This window comes from Mixophyes fleayi, chromosome 6 (genome assembly GCF_038048845.1).
Source record: "Mixophyes fleayi isolate aMixFle1 chromosome 6, aMixFle1.hap1, whole genome shotgun sequence".
Taxonomy (NCBI): Eukaryota; Metazoa; Chordata; class Amphibia; order Anura; family Limnodynastidae; genus Mixophyes; species Mixophyes fleayi.
The window spans coordinates 26,676,941-26,695,638 of record NC_134407.1 but is presented as its reverse complement, the minus strand read 5'-3'; the positions used below and the strand labels follow the sequence as shown (position 1 = coordinate 26,695,638).

At 40.2% G+C, this 18,698-nt stretch overlaps 1 protein-coding gene across 1 annotated transcript in view; it reads left to right on the top strand.

Moving 5' to 3' along the window:
- Positions 1-18,698, top strand: part of LOC142160950 (disintegrin and metalloproteinase domain-containing protein 9-like) — a 60,078-nt gene that overhangs the window by 37,270 nt on the left and 4,110 nt on the right. The window contains exons 10-20 of the mRNA XM_075216089.1: positions 15-102; positions 179-303; positions 3,704-3,875; positions 6,281-6,370; positions 7,806-8,001; positions 9,349-9,454; positions 13,843-14,017; positions 14,579-14,659; positions 16,409-16,514; positions 17,177-17,306; positions 17,991-18,066. Of these exons, the coding sequence (XP_075072190.1) occupies positions 15-102; positions 179-303; positions 3,704-3,875; positions 6,281-6,370; positions 7,806-8,001; positions 9,349-9,454; positions 13,843-14,017; positions 14,579-14,659; positions 16,409-16,514; positions 17,177-17,306; positions 17,991-18,066 (1,345 nt within the window). The remainder of the gene's footprint in view (positions 1-14; positions 103-178; positions 304-3,703; positions 3,876-6,280; positions 6,371-7,805; positions 8,002-9,348; positions 9,455-13,842; positions 14,018-14,578; positions 14,660-16,408; positions 16,515-17,176; positions 17,307-17,990; positions 18,067-18,698) is intronic.

The window sequence follows — 18,698 nt, the reverse complement described above, 5'->3', positions numbered from 1 at the left end:
TGAATCATTTTCAGAGGGCACGGTGCTTTCAGTGGTGGCGTTATCGGCATGGCATTTGTTGGCACGATATGTTCACCCAGACTTGCCACCTCCATCAGTACAGTAAGTAGAATGTTTTCATTCATCATACGTGTTACTTGCTTGTATTAAGTGACTCACCAAGAGTTTTTCTGTACAGTTTAGTCCAGGAAGCACACCTCCGTCACAAGCCACTGTGTTAGCTCATGAACTTGGGCACATTCTTGGAATGAGCCATGATGACAGTAAATGTCCAGGCTCCTATATAATGCACAGTACAGACACGTAAGTATACTGGTAATGTATGGACAACCATTAATGCCTTTTATAAAACAATGTTAACAGCACTTGATAGATGCATGGTATATGAGCTGGGATTATATGACATAACTAGAAAAATAGTGAAATAATTAAGAATAGTCTCTTACACATTAAAGAACAGCTGAACACCTTACTTACAATTGGCCTGTATGTAGCATGAAGTTAAAATACTCTGCTTATTTCTACCCTGACTTTTAGCCGGAGCTCAAAGTACTTCCGAGAGTTCTCTTCTGATCAATGAATCGTTTCAATTAGTGAAGTTCTGGAAGAGATCCCCTCTCTTTGCCTGTATTGGGTCGAATCCCCCACTAATCTATGAGCATTGCTTTCTACCAGACAATGGGCCGTCATGAGCATCCCCACACTTATCCACTTTAACTGCTGTGGCAGACGAAACCCTGGGACTTTTTACCTGAGGTGGTCACCCTGTTCTGACCGTTCTCAGGTTTGGTGGTGTGCCCATGAGACCTATATTTCTGGATTTCTCCCACCTAGGGGAGGGGGTGACCATCACTTTCACCTTCTTTAAACTGATTCTCTTCCTGGGCTTTGGGGCTAAATAACTTGTTCCTCCCATCTGTTGACCCAATGTTTGACTTTCCAACTGCTGAAGCTCCTGTGTCACTGATGCATACTTTTTGGAGAAACAAAGGTGGGTTCTGCAGCCACCCTACTCCTGGACAGACCCCCTCCCCCTCTTTTGCTTACTTTAATGAAAAAGTCCCTGAACAGCCAGGCCAAGCTCTCCAATTTACTTTCCACAATGATGTGAGGAGCTCCTCTTAACTGCTGGGTAAGCTACTCCCACTTCTCAGTTGTCCTGTAAGAGGTAATGTTCCATCCTTCTGTCAGGTGTAGACACTGACTTTAAGAAGGAGCTTCTTGTACTTGAAGAACAAGTCTTGCCTCTGTGACACAGACAGTTATATTTTGTTAATGGTTTTTCCTGCTAACAAGGAGCTTGATGACATCAATGTGACAGAACGGAAGTTGCCTGAGAAGCCTTCTGTCACGTAGGACCATATTGACAAGCACATCGAAGTGCTCTTAAAAATTCATTTCTTGTAGCCTCCAGGATGTCACAACTCCGCTCCTTCGCCAGGCATGGTCACTGGCTGAGCAAATGAAAGACTGTCTTCTTGATGATATCTCCCATTCCAGGCTGGTTTAACTAGCCAGACATTTCCTGGAGGTGAATCTCTTCATTTGCAAAACAGTGCATGTTGCCTTGCTGCTCGTGTGTCTGCCAACACCATGGCTCTTCATTGTACTCTATGGCTGAAGATCTGTTCTCTGGATCCCAATTTAGAGCACTCACTGGTAGTCATTTCTGGGAAATACACTCATTTAGCTTGAACTTGATAAAATTATCATCCAGACAACAAAGGGAGCAGTACCCCTTTTCCCCAAAATGATATTAAAAATAATAACCAGACATGTCATTCTGCTGCATTTACATTTTTTCATAAGCAGTTCATTAGTCAGGGGCGAAAGCAGACTTCCCCTCTCCACTCTCAAGCATAAGCCATGGTGGATTTTTTGCCAAATCCAAAGCTGCCTGCCAGTGATACTTGGGTCCAAGAGGTGATCTCACAAGGTTAAAGCATCAAATTTGTTTATACCTTCAGATGGATTTTATTTTCAATAAAATTTTCTTTGCAGCCTAGAGCATTGTTTCCCATGAGGTGGTGATTCCTGTACAGACAGTTACTTTTGTGGGATTGTCCATAAACATGGGACACGCCAAGGTCTTTCTTCCTCCAGAGAAAATAATTACTTTAAAGACCTTCTTTGTTGGAGGTCTCCAATGATGTATGAGCATTGCCACCAATACAAGAGTGAAAGCAAGTTCTGGGACTGATGGTTTCATCCTTTGCCTATTTTTATGCCAGGGAATTTCAGTCTGCCATCTTCCGCCTGTGGAACAGGTCTCTCCATTCTCTCAACCATCTCATTCTTCTGGCTCAGCCTGTAGTCGTATTTCTTCTGGATGTTGACTCATTTGTTTCTTAAGTACTTGTTGCTTAAATGGCATCTGGTGTTCACAGAGGTGTGAGTTTTAGGTTGGGGCAGCGTATGTCCTTGTTGAGATGTGTATCCTTATAAACATTCTGGAATTGAAAAAAATATTCTCTGGCCACCCTGTCTATAGCCAGTCAGACAATGCAACCACGGAGGCATACATCAGGCTCCAGGGTGTCATGAGAAGTAGGCAGACAATACCTGAGGACATTAGAATCTTGGCTTGAGCTGACATTTACATCTCAGTGATCACAATTATCCACACATAGACACTGGCAAATGGCCCTTCCATCTGGATGTGAGCTGGAGAAACATATCCAAGTGGTAAAGACCAAAGGTAGATCTAATCTGTATTGTATAGCACCACTAGAATCCCCTGGCAGTGGATACAGACATCATAGTTACCTACTACTATGAGTTGACTATGCTTCGGTGAGTACTAAAGAGGGTGAGGTGGGAAGCAGTCCTTGCTATAATGCTATCTGCTATCTCAGAGTCTGATACTGCATCCCAACTTACCGCTATTGGCTTTAACAGTGTGACTGTTGAGGCTGCAGTCCTGAGAAAACATGGCTTTCCTGTCATCCAATCTATTTTCTTGGCGGAAAAGCCGTTGTCCAAACGGATATACCACCTGGTCTGGAGCTCCTACTTTTATTGGTTTAGGAGTTCTATTTCCCGATCATTCTGTCCACTCCGTGTCTCCTGCACTTTCTGTCATCAGGACTGGATTTAGGGCTGAGTTTTAGTTCCCTGAATATCCAGTTACTGGCATTTTTTTCAGCATTTCCTGATCTTGATTTATTTGATGTTCCTTCAGGGGATGACTTGATTGGCTGCCCAATAACATTCTTCTACACAACTCTGTGACTTGAACCTAGTCCTCAGAGTGCGGCAGCAAGGTGCTCTGAACCCATAGCAAATGCTCAGATTAATTGAGTGTGACCTACAGGAAAGGGTGTTTGTTATTTTAGTGTCCAACTTTCTGCAGGCGGGGTTCATACCTATTGTCCTTTCTCCTCCAATAACCTGCGCAAAAAATGGGCTTTAACATTAAGCATAAAATACGTGTTTTCTACTAATGTAAAAAAACATTGAAATGTGTGGTAGTGACACACTTTCAAGATCACTTTAAGACAATTATACTGGAACAAGTAGTATTTTAGAAGACAAAATTAAAATGATAATTTAAAGATAGGGATGGTCGTTGAGTGTTAATGGGGTGGACTTTGCAATTGCATTTTTAATGGGTGCAGGAATGTAAATGGTCTCCTTTTTATGTGCAAGGCAGACAATTAGGCAAATATATGCTGTGGCCCAATGAATTATTTATTATTTTCAGCGGTGCAACGATTTTCAGCAGCTGCAGTGCAAGTGATTTTGAGGCATTAATCCTGAAAGGAGGTGGTGTCTGCCTTCGGAACCCCCCAGATCCAAACCAGGTCCTCAGTGTGCCTGTATGTGGCAACAATATAGTAGAAGGTGGAGAAGAGTGTGACTGTGGATCGCAACAGGTAAGATAGCAGGTATCTGTCTTAAGGAGGACCTGTCACCTCTCAGACAAGTCTTGTTTTGCTAATATTAGGCTATTCAAAGCCTCAGGGGTACATACGTTCTCTCCCCCTCCCCTCAGTTGGCCAAGGAGTAACTCCATTAAGTAAGGTGACCAACACACTAACTAGGCAGTTTAACATGCTAAACAGCTCACCTAGCATGCTAATCATTGCAGTGCAACCCCCTGCTCTACAATAGCAGCCACCAGCTTCACTGCAACATTTATCATTGCTCTAGAGCAGTGTTGGCTAACCTGTGACACTCCAGGTGTTGTAAAACTACAAGTCCCAGCACACCCTTCCAGTAATAAGCTGCTATATATTGGCAAAGCATGCTGGGACTTGTAGTTTCAAAACACCCCTGGAGTGTCACAGGTTAGCCAACACTGCTCTAGAGCAATGATAAATGTTGCAGTGAAGATGGTGGCTGTTTGGTGATGGAGAGTACTACCAAGTATGGAGTCAAAATAAGCTAACCGGGTCAGCCAAGGTTTGTTTGTTTTTTTGTCTTGTTTTTTTCTTACTTAGGCTTCCAGTAGCCTCTAGTTAACAAAGAGGACCTGTCTCAGTGGAGGCAGGTCATTTCTTCTATTTCACAATGGGCAAGTTTTATCAAAGCCTTGTGCCACCCACAAATCACACCGGTCATGCAGATAATAATTTGCTCTCTAGACCAGGGATTTGTGTCTTGTGGTATGGGTACTCCCAGTGGTTATATAAACATAAAATTTTCATACATACACATAGCGCTTCCTTCTTAGCACAACAGGAAGAGAATCACAATGTAGTGTGTTCTTCAATAGCTGGATGTAACACAACAGTCCTAGAAAGGACTCAATGGTCCAATAACCAGAAAAAAACACAACATAGCGTAATATGACAATGAAAGAGTCCTATTCAAAGTGTCTTCCACCACCATATATGATATTGACTTCAATCTTCCACCATGGATCCCAAGTGTGTAACGGGTTAACCCAATTGAGTCCTTTTCTAGGACTGTTGTGTTACATTCAGCTATTGAAGAACACACTACATTGTCATTCTCTTCCTGTTGTGCTAAGAAGAAAGCGCTAAGTGTATGTATGAAATTTTTTTGTTTATATATCCATATTTGAGCATTGGTGGATGCTCCATCATCATATATAGCTGCACACCTCAGTGGAGCGCCCTGACAGAATTTGATTTACTTGTATCTACTCCCAGTGGTTATCACACAGACTTAAGGTACTTCAACCAGTTAAGTTAAACTAAAAATAACAGTTAAATACAGTAATGAATAACATTATTTAAAACAAATTAGAATAGGTATATTAGTTAAAGGCACAGAGGTTTATTTGTCAAACATATATACACAATCAAAGGTCTTTATAATCATTGTGGGAGTACTTGGAACAATGTGAATCATAATAGGGTGTAATTGGTAAATATTTACTGTCATAAAAGGGTACATGATACAAAAAGTTTGAGAAACTGGTCTAGAACATACAATCCCTGTCCATTGAATATTATGCTTTTTAATCATTTTAATAATTGTCAAATTTTAACACAAAAAGACATATGTTGTCGGCGCTTGTCCTTAACACTGTATATCTGTATGTATCTACCAAAATGGAAACATGAGGTATTGGTTCATATTTTGAACAAAACATTTAAGCCTGCATCCCAGCGTCAAGGCCACCTCATTATATGCAGGACCTACACTGACCTATAAGCTTCAAACACCATTCAAATGCAGTTAAAATCAGACCCAGTAACCTTCCTGGTACAGGGGCTTACATCTAGCAAGGGCTTTCTTGTAAACCACACCCAAAAGGCCTTATATGGGCCGGATAGAGCATTGCTAATACAATACAAGGCAATATTGTGCAATCAAACCAGAGAAGATATAACCATGTGCTCGATTAATCCCATGTTATGCATGGTACCAGCTGCATGCCAATACAAAAGCCCTGTATGTGTGTATATATATATTTATATATATATATATATATATATATATATAACAAAAATATAGTTGTTGCCAGCGCATGTCCTGAATTGTGACATTTTAGCATAAGGATTAATTCATTTGGATGGTTCTACGTTCCTCAAATGTAATCACTTATCATATCCCATCATACTACAACCGTTTAATATATTTGCCTATCAGACTAACTATGTCGCTCCAGTTGTTGTTAAAGGGACTGGCAAGGTATGCTGGGAATTATGATCTACAGCAGCTGGAGCACTACAAGTTGTCTACTTTTGGTTTAAACATGGAAAACAAAATGTGTTGTGCTTAGAAACCCTTTGAGTCTCATAGATTGATGTAAGTGCATTGCAGAAATAAACTTATGGAATATGCAAATGTGTCTGCTTTCTTGTAGCAATGCACGAACCCATGTTGCAATGCTGCTACCTGCACGCTAACTAGTGGATCTCAGTGTGCCCAAGGATTGTGTTGTGACAATTGCAAGGTAAAAGCCTCTCCTGACTCATGTAATTGAAAGATTATTATTCAGTTTTTATAAAGTGCCAACAATTTACTTAGCTTAGTACAATCTGTAAAGGTTACACAGACTGCCTTGCTCCTTAGAGCTTAGATCATGTTATTTGTTTCACATATACTTGTGATCTGTAGTCCTGGTTTTCAAAATGAGCTGGGAATGTGCAATTTAAAGCCAAGTGATTTAAAAACGCTACATTATTTTTCTTTTAGTAAAGGTTTACATGACATATACAGGAACAGTTTAGTTTTAGAATTTTCAAAAGAAAGACATTTTAAAAAGGCACGATCACTACTGTCATATAAATAATCAGATAACATACATTTCCCTTCTGTGTAAGGTTGTAGAATGGCAGCTGATTGGATAAGAGATGACAGCTCCGCATGACAATGCGATTATATTTAAGATTTTTTAAGCTATAGCTGGAGAATCAGGCTATGGCAGGGGTGATTATCTCACTTATTAGGAAGGTAGACAGGACTTCCACTTTTCTTATCTTGGGGTGCACTAGGTCCCTAGGACCCTTTAAACCCTATCACGCATTGTGACGCAATATAACATGATGAAGGACATTCTAATTGAATCTTTTATGCATACTTGCCCACTCTCCTGAAATTCACGGGAGGCTCACGAATTTCGGGGAGTCCTCCCGGAAGAGTAGGCAAACCTCCCGGATTCTACGAAATTCACGTCATTGAATGGTGGGGGCGTGGCTTAATCATGTCATTAAGCCCTGTCCCACTATTCACTGCTGTGAAATTCGGCATTTTATAGTGGGGGCGGGGCTATGGTGATGCAACAACGTCACCACGCCCCCTCCTACCCCCTGTCACATGACTTCTCTCACCATGTGCCCTCTCAGCATGGGGCATGGTGAGAAGTCTAGAAAATTGGCATGTATGCTTTTATGAATCCTGAAATTCTGCAGTGGTTCAAAAGAATAAATAGTGAAAAATAATTGCTAAGACACACAACTGTCTTGATTAATAGTACACAGATTACTTATCCAGAGAATTCAACATTTACATGTTCTAGGACGGTATTAAGCACAGTTTGTGAAATCAACCATGGGAATATTTATGGAAAAGTGTATTGTTTGTGATTTTTCTCTTTTTCTCTAACTAATGGACCTAAAATACATTTTCAGCATGCTTCAAAAAAGAAACCCCTATGAAATGCTTAGCTTGATTAAGTAATTAAAAAGTACACTGAACCATGAAAGGAGGTCTGGTCATAGAGGTGTAAACCACCAAAAACACCTTGGGTCTCGGGGGGTTAAGGATAGATTGGAGATAACAGACCTTCTGGGGCGGGACGACCAATTAAAATATTCTGCAGGATTTAAAAAAAAAAAAAAAAAATGTTTTAAAGAAATAATCTACTGATTCATTGTTTATAATTGTAGTTTAAGGTCGGAGGCACAATTTGTCGCCCTGATGCAAACATATGCGACTTGCCAGAGTACTGCAATGGGTCCCATGGCCTGTGCCCCATTGATGTGTATATAATGGACGGTTACCCTTGCAACAACTCCCAGTCTTATTGCTACGGTGGGGTGTGTCAGAACTACAATGCACAGTGTCAAGCCATTTTTGGCCCAGGTAAGTCCATCTTTTTTCCAGTTGTGCTTATATTAAACTTTTCCTCATAATAGATTAGAAACTGAATCATGTTACAATGGAGCCTCCGCTGATGTATTCTCTTCTCCTAAGTAGTTCATCTGACTAAACTAAATTTATCTAATGCCTACAGAGTACAGAATTTGGGAATAAGGGTTTGCAATGTCCTCTATACTGTTAATCAGAAAGAGAAAAATTGGGCATCAAGTAGACAAATAGTGGTTACTTTATATTTGGTTTGTAGTTTATTTATATTATCTTTATAGCCTGTAAACGGGCTTTAAAAAATAGCAAAAATAAATATAAATTGCAAATAAACACTTAATCACATATTGGAAATGCATTATAAATCAAAGCATTTGAGATTAGAAATAGAACTATTGTGCAGTATAATAAATAATTTTTTATTAATTTGCCCTATTGGCCCTAGTAATATGAAAAGTATTGAACGTTCATATATCTTAGTAAACCATTATGAGCACTGGTCTATTAATTAGTGACTGGACTCTTAGTAGATTAAACACTACCCAAACAGAACATATACATTTCTACATTACATATTTATAGTACAATACCCTTTAACAGGTAAGATAAAATATCAAACACAATTTTCCAGTTTACCCAGAAATATATTTTTTTCTGCTCTTTGTTAGACATATATATATCACTATATACCAGTCCTATTCCACTTGTGACTACCCAGGTGAAACTATAAGTACCAGCATACCTTGCTGGCTATATATTGGCAAAGCATTCTGGGGCTTGTAGTTTCACATCACCTGGAGACCACAGGTTGGCCAGGCCTGCTTTATACTATGCACAAGCACACTATAGCAGATAACCTAGTAGTCGGACTGACTCATATACACAGTACATATAATTGACGCGTGAGCAGTGTAGCCAGTAACCTGAGAAGCTTGTCTCGGGAGCGAGTGCCCTTTATTTCACAGTCTTTATGAAGTCGGTGAAGGAAATATTCCACCACACTTAACTTTTTAACAGAACTCCAGTGGAAAGTCATAGTAATGCTGATCATTCCATGTGTCCTGGTTTTTCCAGGACAGTCCACTTTTTTCCAACCAAAATCTGTAACTCCTGAAGAATCCAAAATAACAAGACAAGTTGCATAGAATCCTTTAACTGTTTTACCTTCCTGGGACCTATAAGGAAGTATGGGGAGGGCTTGATGACCCAGTTGCTTATTTAAAAATGATGAAAGTACTGTTCACACTCCAACTTGTAAAAGTATCATTTTGGGATTAGTTTTGCTTTAATTGGTATATTACAAAACAGCATTAATGTTACTTATGTGAATGTCTTCTGACATAGGTAGCAGAAAAGCCATTGATGAATGTTTTCAAGTTGTAAATCTCAATGGGGATCGATATGGGAACTGTGGGACAGTGTCGGGAGCGTACCAGAAATGCTCAATTGCGTAAGTAGATGTCTACATAAATGATTGGTCATTCCTGGTTTTGCATTTAAATAAAATTTTACAAAATAACTACAGTAACATGAATCTCCTAAAAACTTAAAAGAGAAAGATCATTTTCTCTACCGGTCGACAAAATCAGTTATTTGGAAGTGTCAGCTGTGTGGTTGCACAATTTGCTTTCTGGATTTACAGCATCATTTAATCTATATGTTATCAGGCGTTTTGCATATATGCAAGAATGTAGACACTTGCCAAAGAAATTGTGGCTGGGTCACCCCACCCCTACAGAATATGGGCACGCTATATTTATATTTCCTCTCTGAACTCAGTGGCAGCCATGACAAATGGGTTAATTCCCTACTCAGATTATCCAGGAGAGAAAACACCTCTGAGCCTACATAATGTAGCTCCTCCTCTCCCTCAGTGTATTTTGTCCTATCTCCTGTCCAGCTGAGTAGGCAGAGTGAGTGTAGTGCATAGACAAACCGAGGGGGGGGGGGTTCCAAGTGTCTGGAAACCCCCTCTCAGCATGGGGCACTGTATGCTTGAGGTGGCTTGCCCCGTGTATATGATGTGTATAGGAAGAGTTGGAGAGCAGCCAAGCACTGTCTAAAATTATAGTCACGCCCCCATGCATGCTAGCTACGCCCACTGGCGGCGTAGCATGGAAACCCCTCTACAAATCCTGCGTTTGCCCCTGCAGTGAGTATGTTTTTTTTGCAATGGGACTTACCTGTATGCCCGGAGAAGGATAGCACTGCAGACGGTTGGTACCCAAAGCAGGGAGCGGCTCCCCAGGACCACCACATACCATACCATTCCGTTAAAGAGAGCAAGGGCAATCCTCAGGGTTTAAGCCGCATCATAAGAAGCAACACAGACGATATTTTTGGGTCTTCACTCCGAAGTAAGTGGAGTTCAATGTGATTTATGCTGCACATCAGTAAGAGAAATGGACTGGAGCCTGCCCCAAAGGGTCTGAAAGGCATTGAACCAAGGTAAGCCCATTGGTTACTGTGCTCTTATGTGACCTTTAGAAAGAGTTAGGCTGGGTACACACTACAGAAAATTTCTCCCGATGCGATATTTTACCAACGACTGATAGTCCTGATTAGCATGCCGATTGCTGTGTACACGCTATTGACGTTTTACACAATTTACCGTTAGATCTGTGCTCTTCATCTGTCAAAACCATTGTCTGGAAAGATCGTGACACTGCACATTCCATAGAGATATATGGACACTGCCGGTCCTGAGTGCATACACACTGCAGAATTGGAACAACATTGTTCCATCGTTGACCAAGATTTTTAGGCCGTTTATAAAATCAAATCAAACGATACAATGTTCTTTGGAACGATAATAGTTCATTGTTGGAGCGTACACACTAATGTGATATTGGGCCGAACGGTCATTTATCATGTGATTGGTTAGATAAGCGGGTGAAAAATCTCTAGTGTGTACCCAGCCTTAGATAGTGAGTTATTTTGTTCATTTAGTACCCTTATGAAGCCTGTTGGGAAAAAGAAGGTCAGCAAGACACATTACTTTACATGCTGATTATTCAGAACCACTAAATTTGGATTGCACTCCCCAAATTAGGAAGGATACACGTCAACCACAAGCAGGGCCACCATCAGAAATTGTGGGACCCAGTACAGAAAAAAACAACAAGAATCCACCCCCCCCCCTCCCTTTCCCCAAACTGCGATCTCCTACCTGTTCTGTAGCTTTGACTACCTGGTGCTACTGATGGTGTCTTCAGGTCAGTTGCTAGCTAGCCGGATCCTGGAATGTAGGGGTCCTGTTTGGAAAAGAGATAGTTATTATTCACCTCCATGAAAGCGGAGAATTTTTTAAAACACTAGGCCACTCTAACCCCCACTAGACAGACATTAAATTAAAAGCACCCACGTTTATAATTGCAATAGTTTACAAAATTATTCAATGATTTTTTTACAGAATTTGGAAAAACATTTATCTGCTGGTGCAAAGATCAATTAGACCAATTTCAGCAAATATTCCACAAGTAGTGGATTTTATGCAGTCAGGTTTAAACAAAGGTTACCATACACTATACACTATACCATGGGATCTTATTGTCCTACTGGACTCATTCGTGTCAAATCCCTTTGAGCCTTTACAAGAAACTCCCCTCAAATGTATCGCCCTAAAAGTATTTTTCCTGGAGACAATTACAACTGCTAGACGAATAGGAGAAATACATGCATTTCTGAATATTTTTCCAGATAAAGTGATATTAAGACAAATATATGTTTTCTGCTTAAGGTAGTGTCTGATTTCTATGTAGATCAAGTGTTTGCATTACCAACATTCTGCTCACATGCAGAGAATGAAGAGGTGGATCATCTGAATGCACTGGATGTGGTGAGAGCAATCTCCATATGTATTTAAACAACAAAGTTACCCAGAAAAACTGACCAGCTGTGTTTTACCTACTGGAACATGATAGCGGCATGCTCCATGAAAAGATGGATCCATGAGCCACTGCCCACATTCAATGAGAGCAGTGGCAACTTCTCAGACTCGAAGGGACAAGTCTCTTCAAATAAAATTTACGTCTTTACAAAATGTTATATGGTGCATCTGACACCTGTAACTGAAGCTCAGTTTGGAAGGAGGAACCCGAGATCAATAAGAATTTCTTTGCATTCAATATGGTGTCACTAATAATTGATCCACCCTATATTATTACTGCTTGAATACATCCCATGTATCAGGGCTGCCAGGGAGTCTGAAGAGGAAACAAATTATGTTTACCTATTCATTTTGTTTCCTTGAAGGACTCAATGGCAGCCCTAATAGTCCCATCCTTCTTGTGTATTATATCTTTCAGAAGCAGTTTGGGAAGTAACTCAAAAATACTGAAGAAGTGGAGGATTATAATCTCAGAGGTGCTTTCTTTCCTGTCTATTCTCAGCTGAGTATAGAATTAACCCATCTGTCAGGGCTGCCATGGAGTCCTTCAAGGTGGTGGTGGCAGCGATACCATCCAACAAATGGGGGCACTATATAGGGGTGCAGTTGACCCTCACAGTCAGTGAGTGACTGGTGAACAAGCAGCACCAATGGGAGTCGCCACTAAAAGCTGGTAGACCAACAGGGTGGCACAATAAGTCCACCTGTCACAGCATCAAGTAATGTAGCACAGCCACTATTTAGATATCTTACACTAAGGTGTTTATAAAAGTTTATCAAACCCTGTGTGTGTGTCCACTTTTGAAATGTGCAACGCATGTACAGTTTGAGTATATTTGTTGCAGTTTGTATGCATTCAGTAGGTCTCTGGTACCTCAATAGTGTATAATGGTCAAGGGATTTGCAGAGGCTCTTGACCAGTTTTCTTACAAGTCAAATATTCGCAAACCCTCATCGAATGTGATGTTCTGTCCCTTGCTATCCTCTCTACTGACAATTTCACCGATACAAACCCCCACCCCATGAAAGCCATCTACTACGCAATTGGCTCATGGAGCAGGGTCTGTTATAAAGGGTTTTACACTAGTGCTTTTCAGAAATGAGACCAGTTGTGTTTAGTACAAAATAGACTCTTTCCGTATTAGTGTATTAGTCAGAAACAGCTTATTTAGTCATAGATGTAAAACAACTTGACTCTTATGTGCTTAAATGAGATAAGTAAATAAATAATTGAAATAGAATATGTCACAACCAATCAGAGGGGTGCCAATCCCTATAAGACTATAATAATAATAATAATAATAATAATAAAGAAAGGCGCTCCACATAATATATAATACAAAAGTAGTGACAAACTTGCCACTACTTTTGTATTATATATTATGTGGCACAGCTTTCTGCGTTCTTTATTACTACTTAGTCATAGACCTGTCATATCTATGGTACGGACAGACTAACGAGCGTTGTCATGGAAACGTCTTTGCTTTCCCTACTGTGTAGCTTTACAACAGCAACAAGGCTTGTCCTACTTTCATCTACATTTGTCTCACATTTAATATGTGTGTTCCACAACTAGTGACATCTCTGAGACCACTGTTCTGTTTTCCCAATGCATTGCCCCTACTGGGCATACACACTGTCACATGATTCCCAAAAACAATTGAATTTGTACCTCTGCATTACTGCAATACCCACTAGATTTACAATCACGCATCACGCCCTCCAAAACGGCTATATTGCTGTAAAATAAGAACAAAACGTTGCAAGAAATTATCTGGATGTTTTAGTTAAGCAGATTTACTGAAATGACTTAAGACGGATAATTTCACTGTCTATTAACTTTATCAGAGAACACTAACCAAAAATGTCTTTCTAATGTATGGTATGATGATCAGAACTTCTATAGTTCATGTAATTGTTATTTTTGTTCTGAATTCTTCTGCTTACAGTAACAGTCTTTGCGGGAAAATACAGTGTCAAGGAAACATTAATACAAGTATGCCAGCCAGCTTGAATATAAAAAACCTTAATGGAGTGCAATGCATTAGTGCAGACTTTGATCTGGGCACCGATGTACCTGACCCTGGACTTGTACATATGGGAACTGGATGTGCAGAAGGCAAGGTAGTAAATGCCATGTGTGTGTGTGTGTGTGTGTGTGTGTGTGTGTGTGTGTGTGTGTATATATATATATATATATATATATATATATATATATATATATATATATATATATATATATATATATATATATTAGAAATAAAATTCACACTTGATGATTGGCTCAGTTCATGTACCACCTCTAAACTATTGAATTTAGCACTGGTCAGCAAAAGTCAACTTTTGTGTATATGGGCCCAACCTCTCGGAATGTCTGGGATACTCCTGAATTCCGGGTAGTTCTTCCAGATAAGCAGGTCATTCTCCCACAGCCTGCAGGAGGGGGGCCTTGATGATGTGATCTCCGGGGAAAAAGGTTTTAGCACTGCAGTTAAACCTGAGCCAGCCAAGGTTAACAATAGGTTCCCAGGCAATTGGCAGAAGCTTTGCAACACTAACAGAGAACATCTAGCTATGTAAATGATAACAATAGAATTTATTAGCTGTTGCATCAATTTTAAAAGTGGTTGATATTAGGATTGTTTTCACCAATTGTGTAAATGACTGAATGTTGTTTCCGGACAGGCCTGTGTAAATTATCAGTGCATGAATGCCACTAATTTGGGATTCGACTGTGATATCAAAGGAAAGTGCAATGACCACGGGGTGAGTAGTCCCTTGTCTGTACTGTATAATAAGTAAGGGTGTGCACTGGCCACTTTTAGTATTTTGGGTTTTGGGTTCTGATTAGCTTGAGGTTTTGGGTTCTGATTTGTTTTGCCAAAACATCCGACGAAAGGTTTTGGTTCTGATTTATTTTTAAAAAAGCATAAAAAGTGCTAAAAAACAGTTTTGTGGTTTTTTTTTTCCACTCCTACGCTATTATTAACCTCAATAACATTCAATAACAATCATTTCCACTAATTTCCAGTCTATTCTGAACACCTCACAATATTGTTTTTAGGCCAAAAGGTTGCACCGAGGTAACTTGAGCACATAATGCCAAAAAAAGAGGTACAAGATGGAATTGTTCTGGGCCCTCCCTCCCACCCCTCGCGAGATTCGACGCGAGACTTGGTCGACAGAGCCTCGTTTTCAATTTTTTGCCTGCCGGAAATATCCGAACAGTGCTCGGATCCCGTTCGGATCCGCACTGTTCGGGTGGGCTCGGATTAGCGGAATCCGAGCCCGCTCATCTCTAATAATAAGCTCCCTCTTCTGTCTCATTTAGCACAGATGGCTCCTGTTTGTTAAGTGCTGTTGTGATCTTTTTCTTTTCAACTGAACCCCCAACCCCCCTCCAATTAGTAAAATGGACTCTGCACCCGATGCATTTCCAAACTAACAGTTGGGAGGAGTTTGAAAGTAAATTCCGACCAATAAGGGCCTGATTCTCATATAGAGACATACGCCAGTTTGTGTAGCGCATTGTTGAGTTTTTCACACTGCGCGTGCTCAGACAGTGAACGTTCACAACTGCGACTATTCGGGGGTGTTTTAACGTAGACAATGAACAGTAAGGGATTGTGCGAGCAATTGCGTAAGAATTCAGACTGGGACGTAGTCACAGGTATGACTGAAAACGCGGTTTTATTTGTGGGTGCTCAGTGGCAGGGGTAAGTAGCGGATGATAAAGATGATGATGACAAACACCTCAACTAGAAAACTGCTTGTACTTAGGTTTGTGATTGATTCACAGACAATTATTGAGACTTTAGTAATCGCTCGGTCATACATTACGATTTGCATGTAGCATGTCGGGAAATTATTCCTGCTGTATTAGTAAAGTTACAAGTTTAAATGATGCTTCAGAGCAACTGCATTCAGAACATATAAAATAATGTTCGCAAGTTGGGTGTAAATGTCTGAGGGGTTTGTCTGTTGTCAAATGAACGCATCTGTTCCTCGTTCAGACCTGGAGGCAACTTTAACACTGAATACAGCGTGCAAAGGCACACACTTGCATGCAACGCTATCAATCTCAAGTTACACTTATGTTCCCCTCTGAACCAAGCCCTGTCTTGATTACATATGACACTTTAGTGTGTTTTCATGTCTCCTCTGCCACAACTGGAAGGCACAAAATGCATCTGATTATAGTATAGCACTTGCATGTTTGCTCATTCATACTGGAGTCTTTTGAGCAGATTCTTTCTGTGGTGAATATTATACATTGTTTCATTCCTTGCCCGAGCATAACTCCTGATTTCTGCCTCCCTTTTCTTTGCATTCAGCAGGAAATTAGAACATTTTCCTTAAAACATTTTAAAAATAGTAATAAAGATTGGTCTTACATGCTTTAATTGGAGTCACTGGCAGTGTCATGTATATATGTGGGTGTGTACGCTGGGTTGCAGCATTATTTCAATTACCATTTATGCTCATTGACATTCTGGCCGCATTATTTCACATCAGGTGTGCAATAACAATGGTAACTGTAACTGCTACAATGGCTGGGCCCCCCCATACTGTGACAAGTCGGGCTACGGTGGAAGTATCGATAGTGGCCCAACACACATTGGTAAGTAGAAATGGGGAAATGTCCCTACTACATCCAAGCCCCCATTTATAACATGCTGCTTTTCTCATTCCCACTGTATGACATAAACCATCATGAGACTAATGTTTGCACCCCTATCGCAGCATTTGTTCATTTTGCAGCACTGCACCCATTTTGGGAGTTCACAACCTTTCATTGGTTCAAGAGCCACATTGGAAGACTGTAGTTAATTGAAGGGGCTCAAACTTAAATTGCATAGAAATCTATAATTGGTGTCAATAGGAGGCATGGTCACGTTACATAGGGCCCCTCCCCTGTAACACATTTGGCTTCCCTCACCTCTGCAACCCATTTCTCTCCCACCCCTTCCCTGTAACACATTTCCACCTCACCTGTCTAGTAACTATCTATATCTTATAACAGTCTTGGGCTGGGATGTAGTTCTGCAACACCTGGAGATTTTGGGGTTGGCACAGCATGCTGGGACTTACAGTTCCACCACAGCTGTAGAGCCAAAGAATTGGCAATGCTTGCTGGGACTTGTAGTCCCACAGTAACTATAGAGGAAAAGGTTGCCTCATTCCGCACATGGCTACTGAAAGGCATCATGCAACATGACTTGTTTTGGGTGTTCCCCTTATTATTTGCCATTCTCTTATCATTTTATTTGTTATGTCTTCTAGACACTTCCTTACGGGATGGACTGCTGGTCTTTTTTCTGCTAGTCGTGCCAATCCTCATTCTTATAGTTGTGATGTGGATAAAGCGTGATGCAATCAGACGAAGGTTTTGCAGAAAGAAGAGAAGACGTGGGTATGTCTAGTAACTTGTTATTAAACATCTAGGGGTAAATGTATCATCCTCCGATTTTTTCAACTCACCGGAAATCTGCGACTTTGCATTGAAAATTTTTAAAGCGGCGATGGCTTTTTTAAAGCGGCTTTAAATCGGAGGATGCCTGTTTACTAGATAGAGGAAACGTTCCCATGGGAGTTCTACAAAGTGACTTATAATGCTCCTTGTATCTTCTGGTGCAAGCAGCCGTTACTATACGGTGGTAGCAGTTGAGACTGCAGGGACATTGGAGCATGGTGTTGTTGTTTCCACTATAACCACTGTTGCTGAGCTAATAGTGCTTAGGATTCCATGCATCCTTGTCCTAAGAGGCTTCTAGGTGAATTTCAAATCTGGGGGTGGACTTATGAAAGGTGCTGATTGGCTGCACAGTTATTGAACTGCATACTTCAGTTGCTGTCAACCAGTCAGATTGATGCAGAATCCTTTCTTAGATAAGTTACTCACAGTAGAAAGTCTTGGTTTTATTTGATTGTTGATCGATAATCCTTCCTGCCTGTGAAATATACAACCCCACCAATGATAATGATAATCTCAGCAGTATTATCAGTGTTTATCTTGTTGGTGCAGTTAATCCATGTTTCATATTGGTTCCTTTTCTTTTTTTACTTTGATTTTTAATAATCTCATTTTTGTTCACAGAGGTGGAAACAATCAAAGACAAACGCAAAACAACAATGTAAATCGCAGTGCTGCTGGTAACATACCAAGGACCCAGGTACCATCTATACATCATAATAGACATGTTTTAATTAGAGATGGGCACAGACCCTCGTGTTTTAGATGTGGTTTTGGTTCTAAAACATCTTCGTGTTTTGGATTTTTTACTGGTTATGCCCAAAAATCCTGAAAGGTTTTGGATCTGGATTTCATCATCAACATTTAGTTAAAAATTGTGAAAAATAGGTAAGATGATGTGAGGTTTTTAGCTGTTTTTGCTCCTATATTACTATTCATTAACATTCATTTACAGTTTATTTTCTAATGATCTCTTCACACAATTTTCACCAATTTCAGCCAAAGTCTGCAGCGAGCTGGCTGGCTAAAATTAGCCCTGTTTTTTTGCCCGCCTAATAAAGGGGTCACTGAGACTGTCCCTCTGCCCCTCACTGAATCTAAAATTACTTTGAGTAGAAAAGGGAAAAGATTTTAAAAGAAAGAGTTGTTTTTTGGTGGATGCTGCTCACAGTCAAAACCCTGTTTTTTGCCTCCAACATAAATATGTAACTAATACTGACCCTCACGTGATTGTTTCTTTCACTAGAAAAAGTTGGGCGTTTAAATGAAATAAATATAATTGAGTCAAACAGCAATAGCGCCCTGTTTTTCCTCCACTAAATAGAAAGAAAT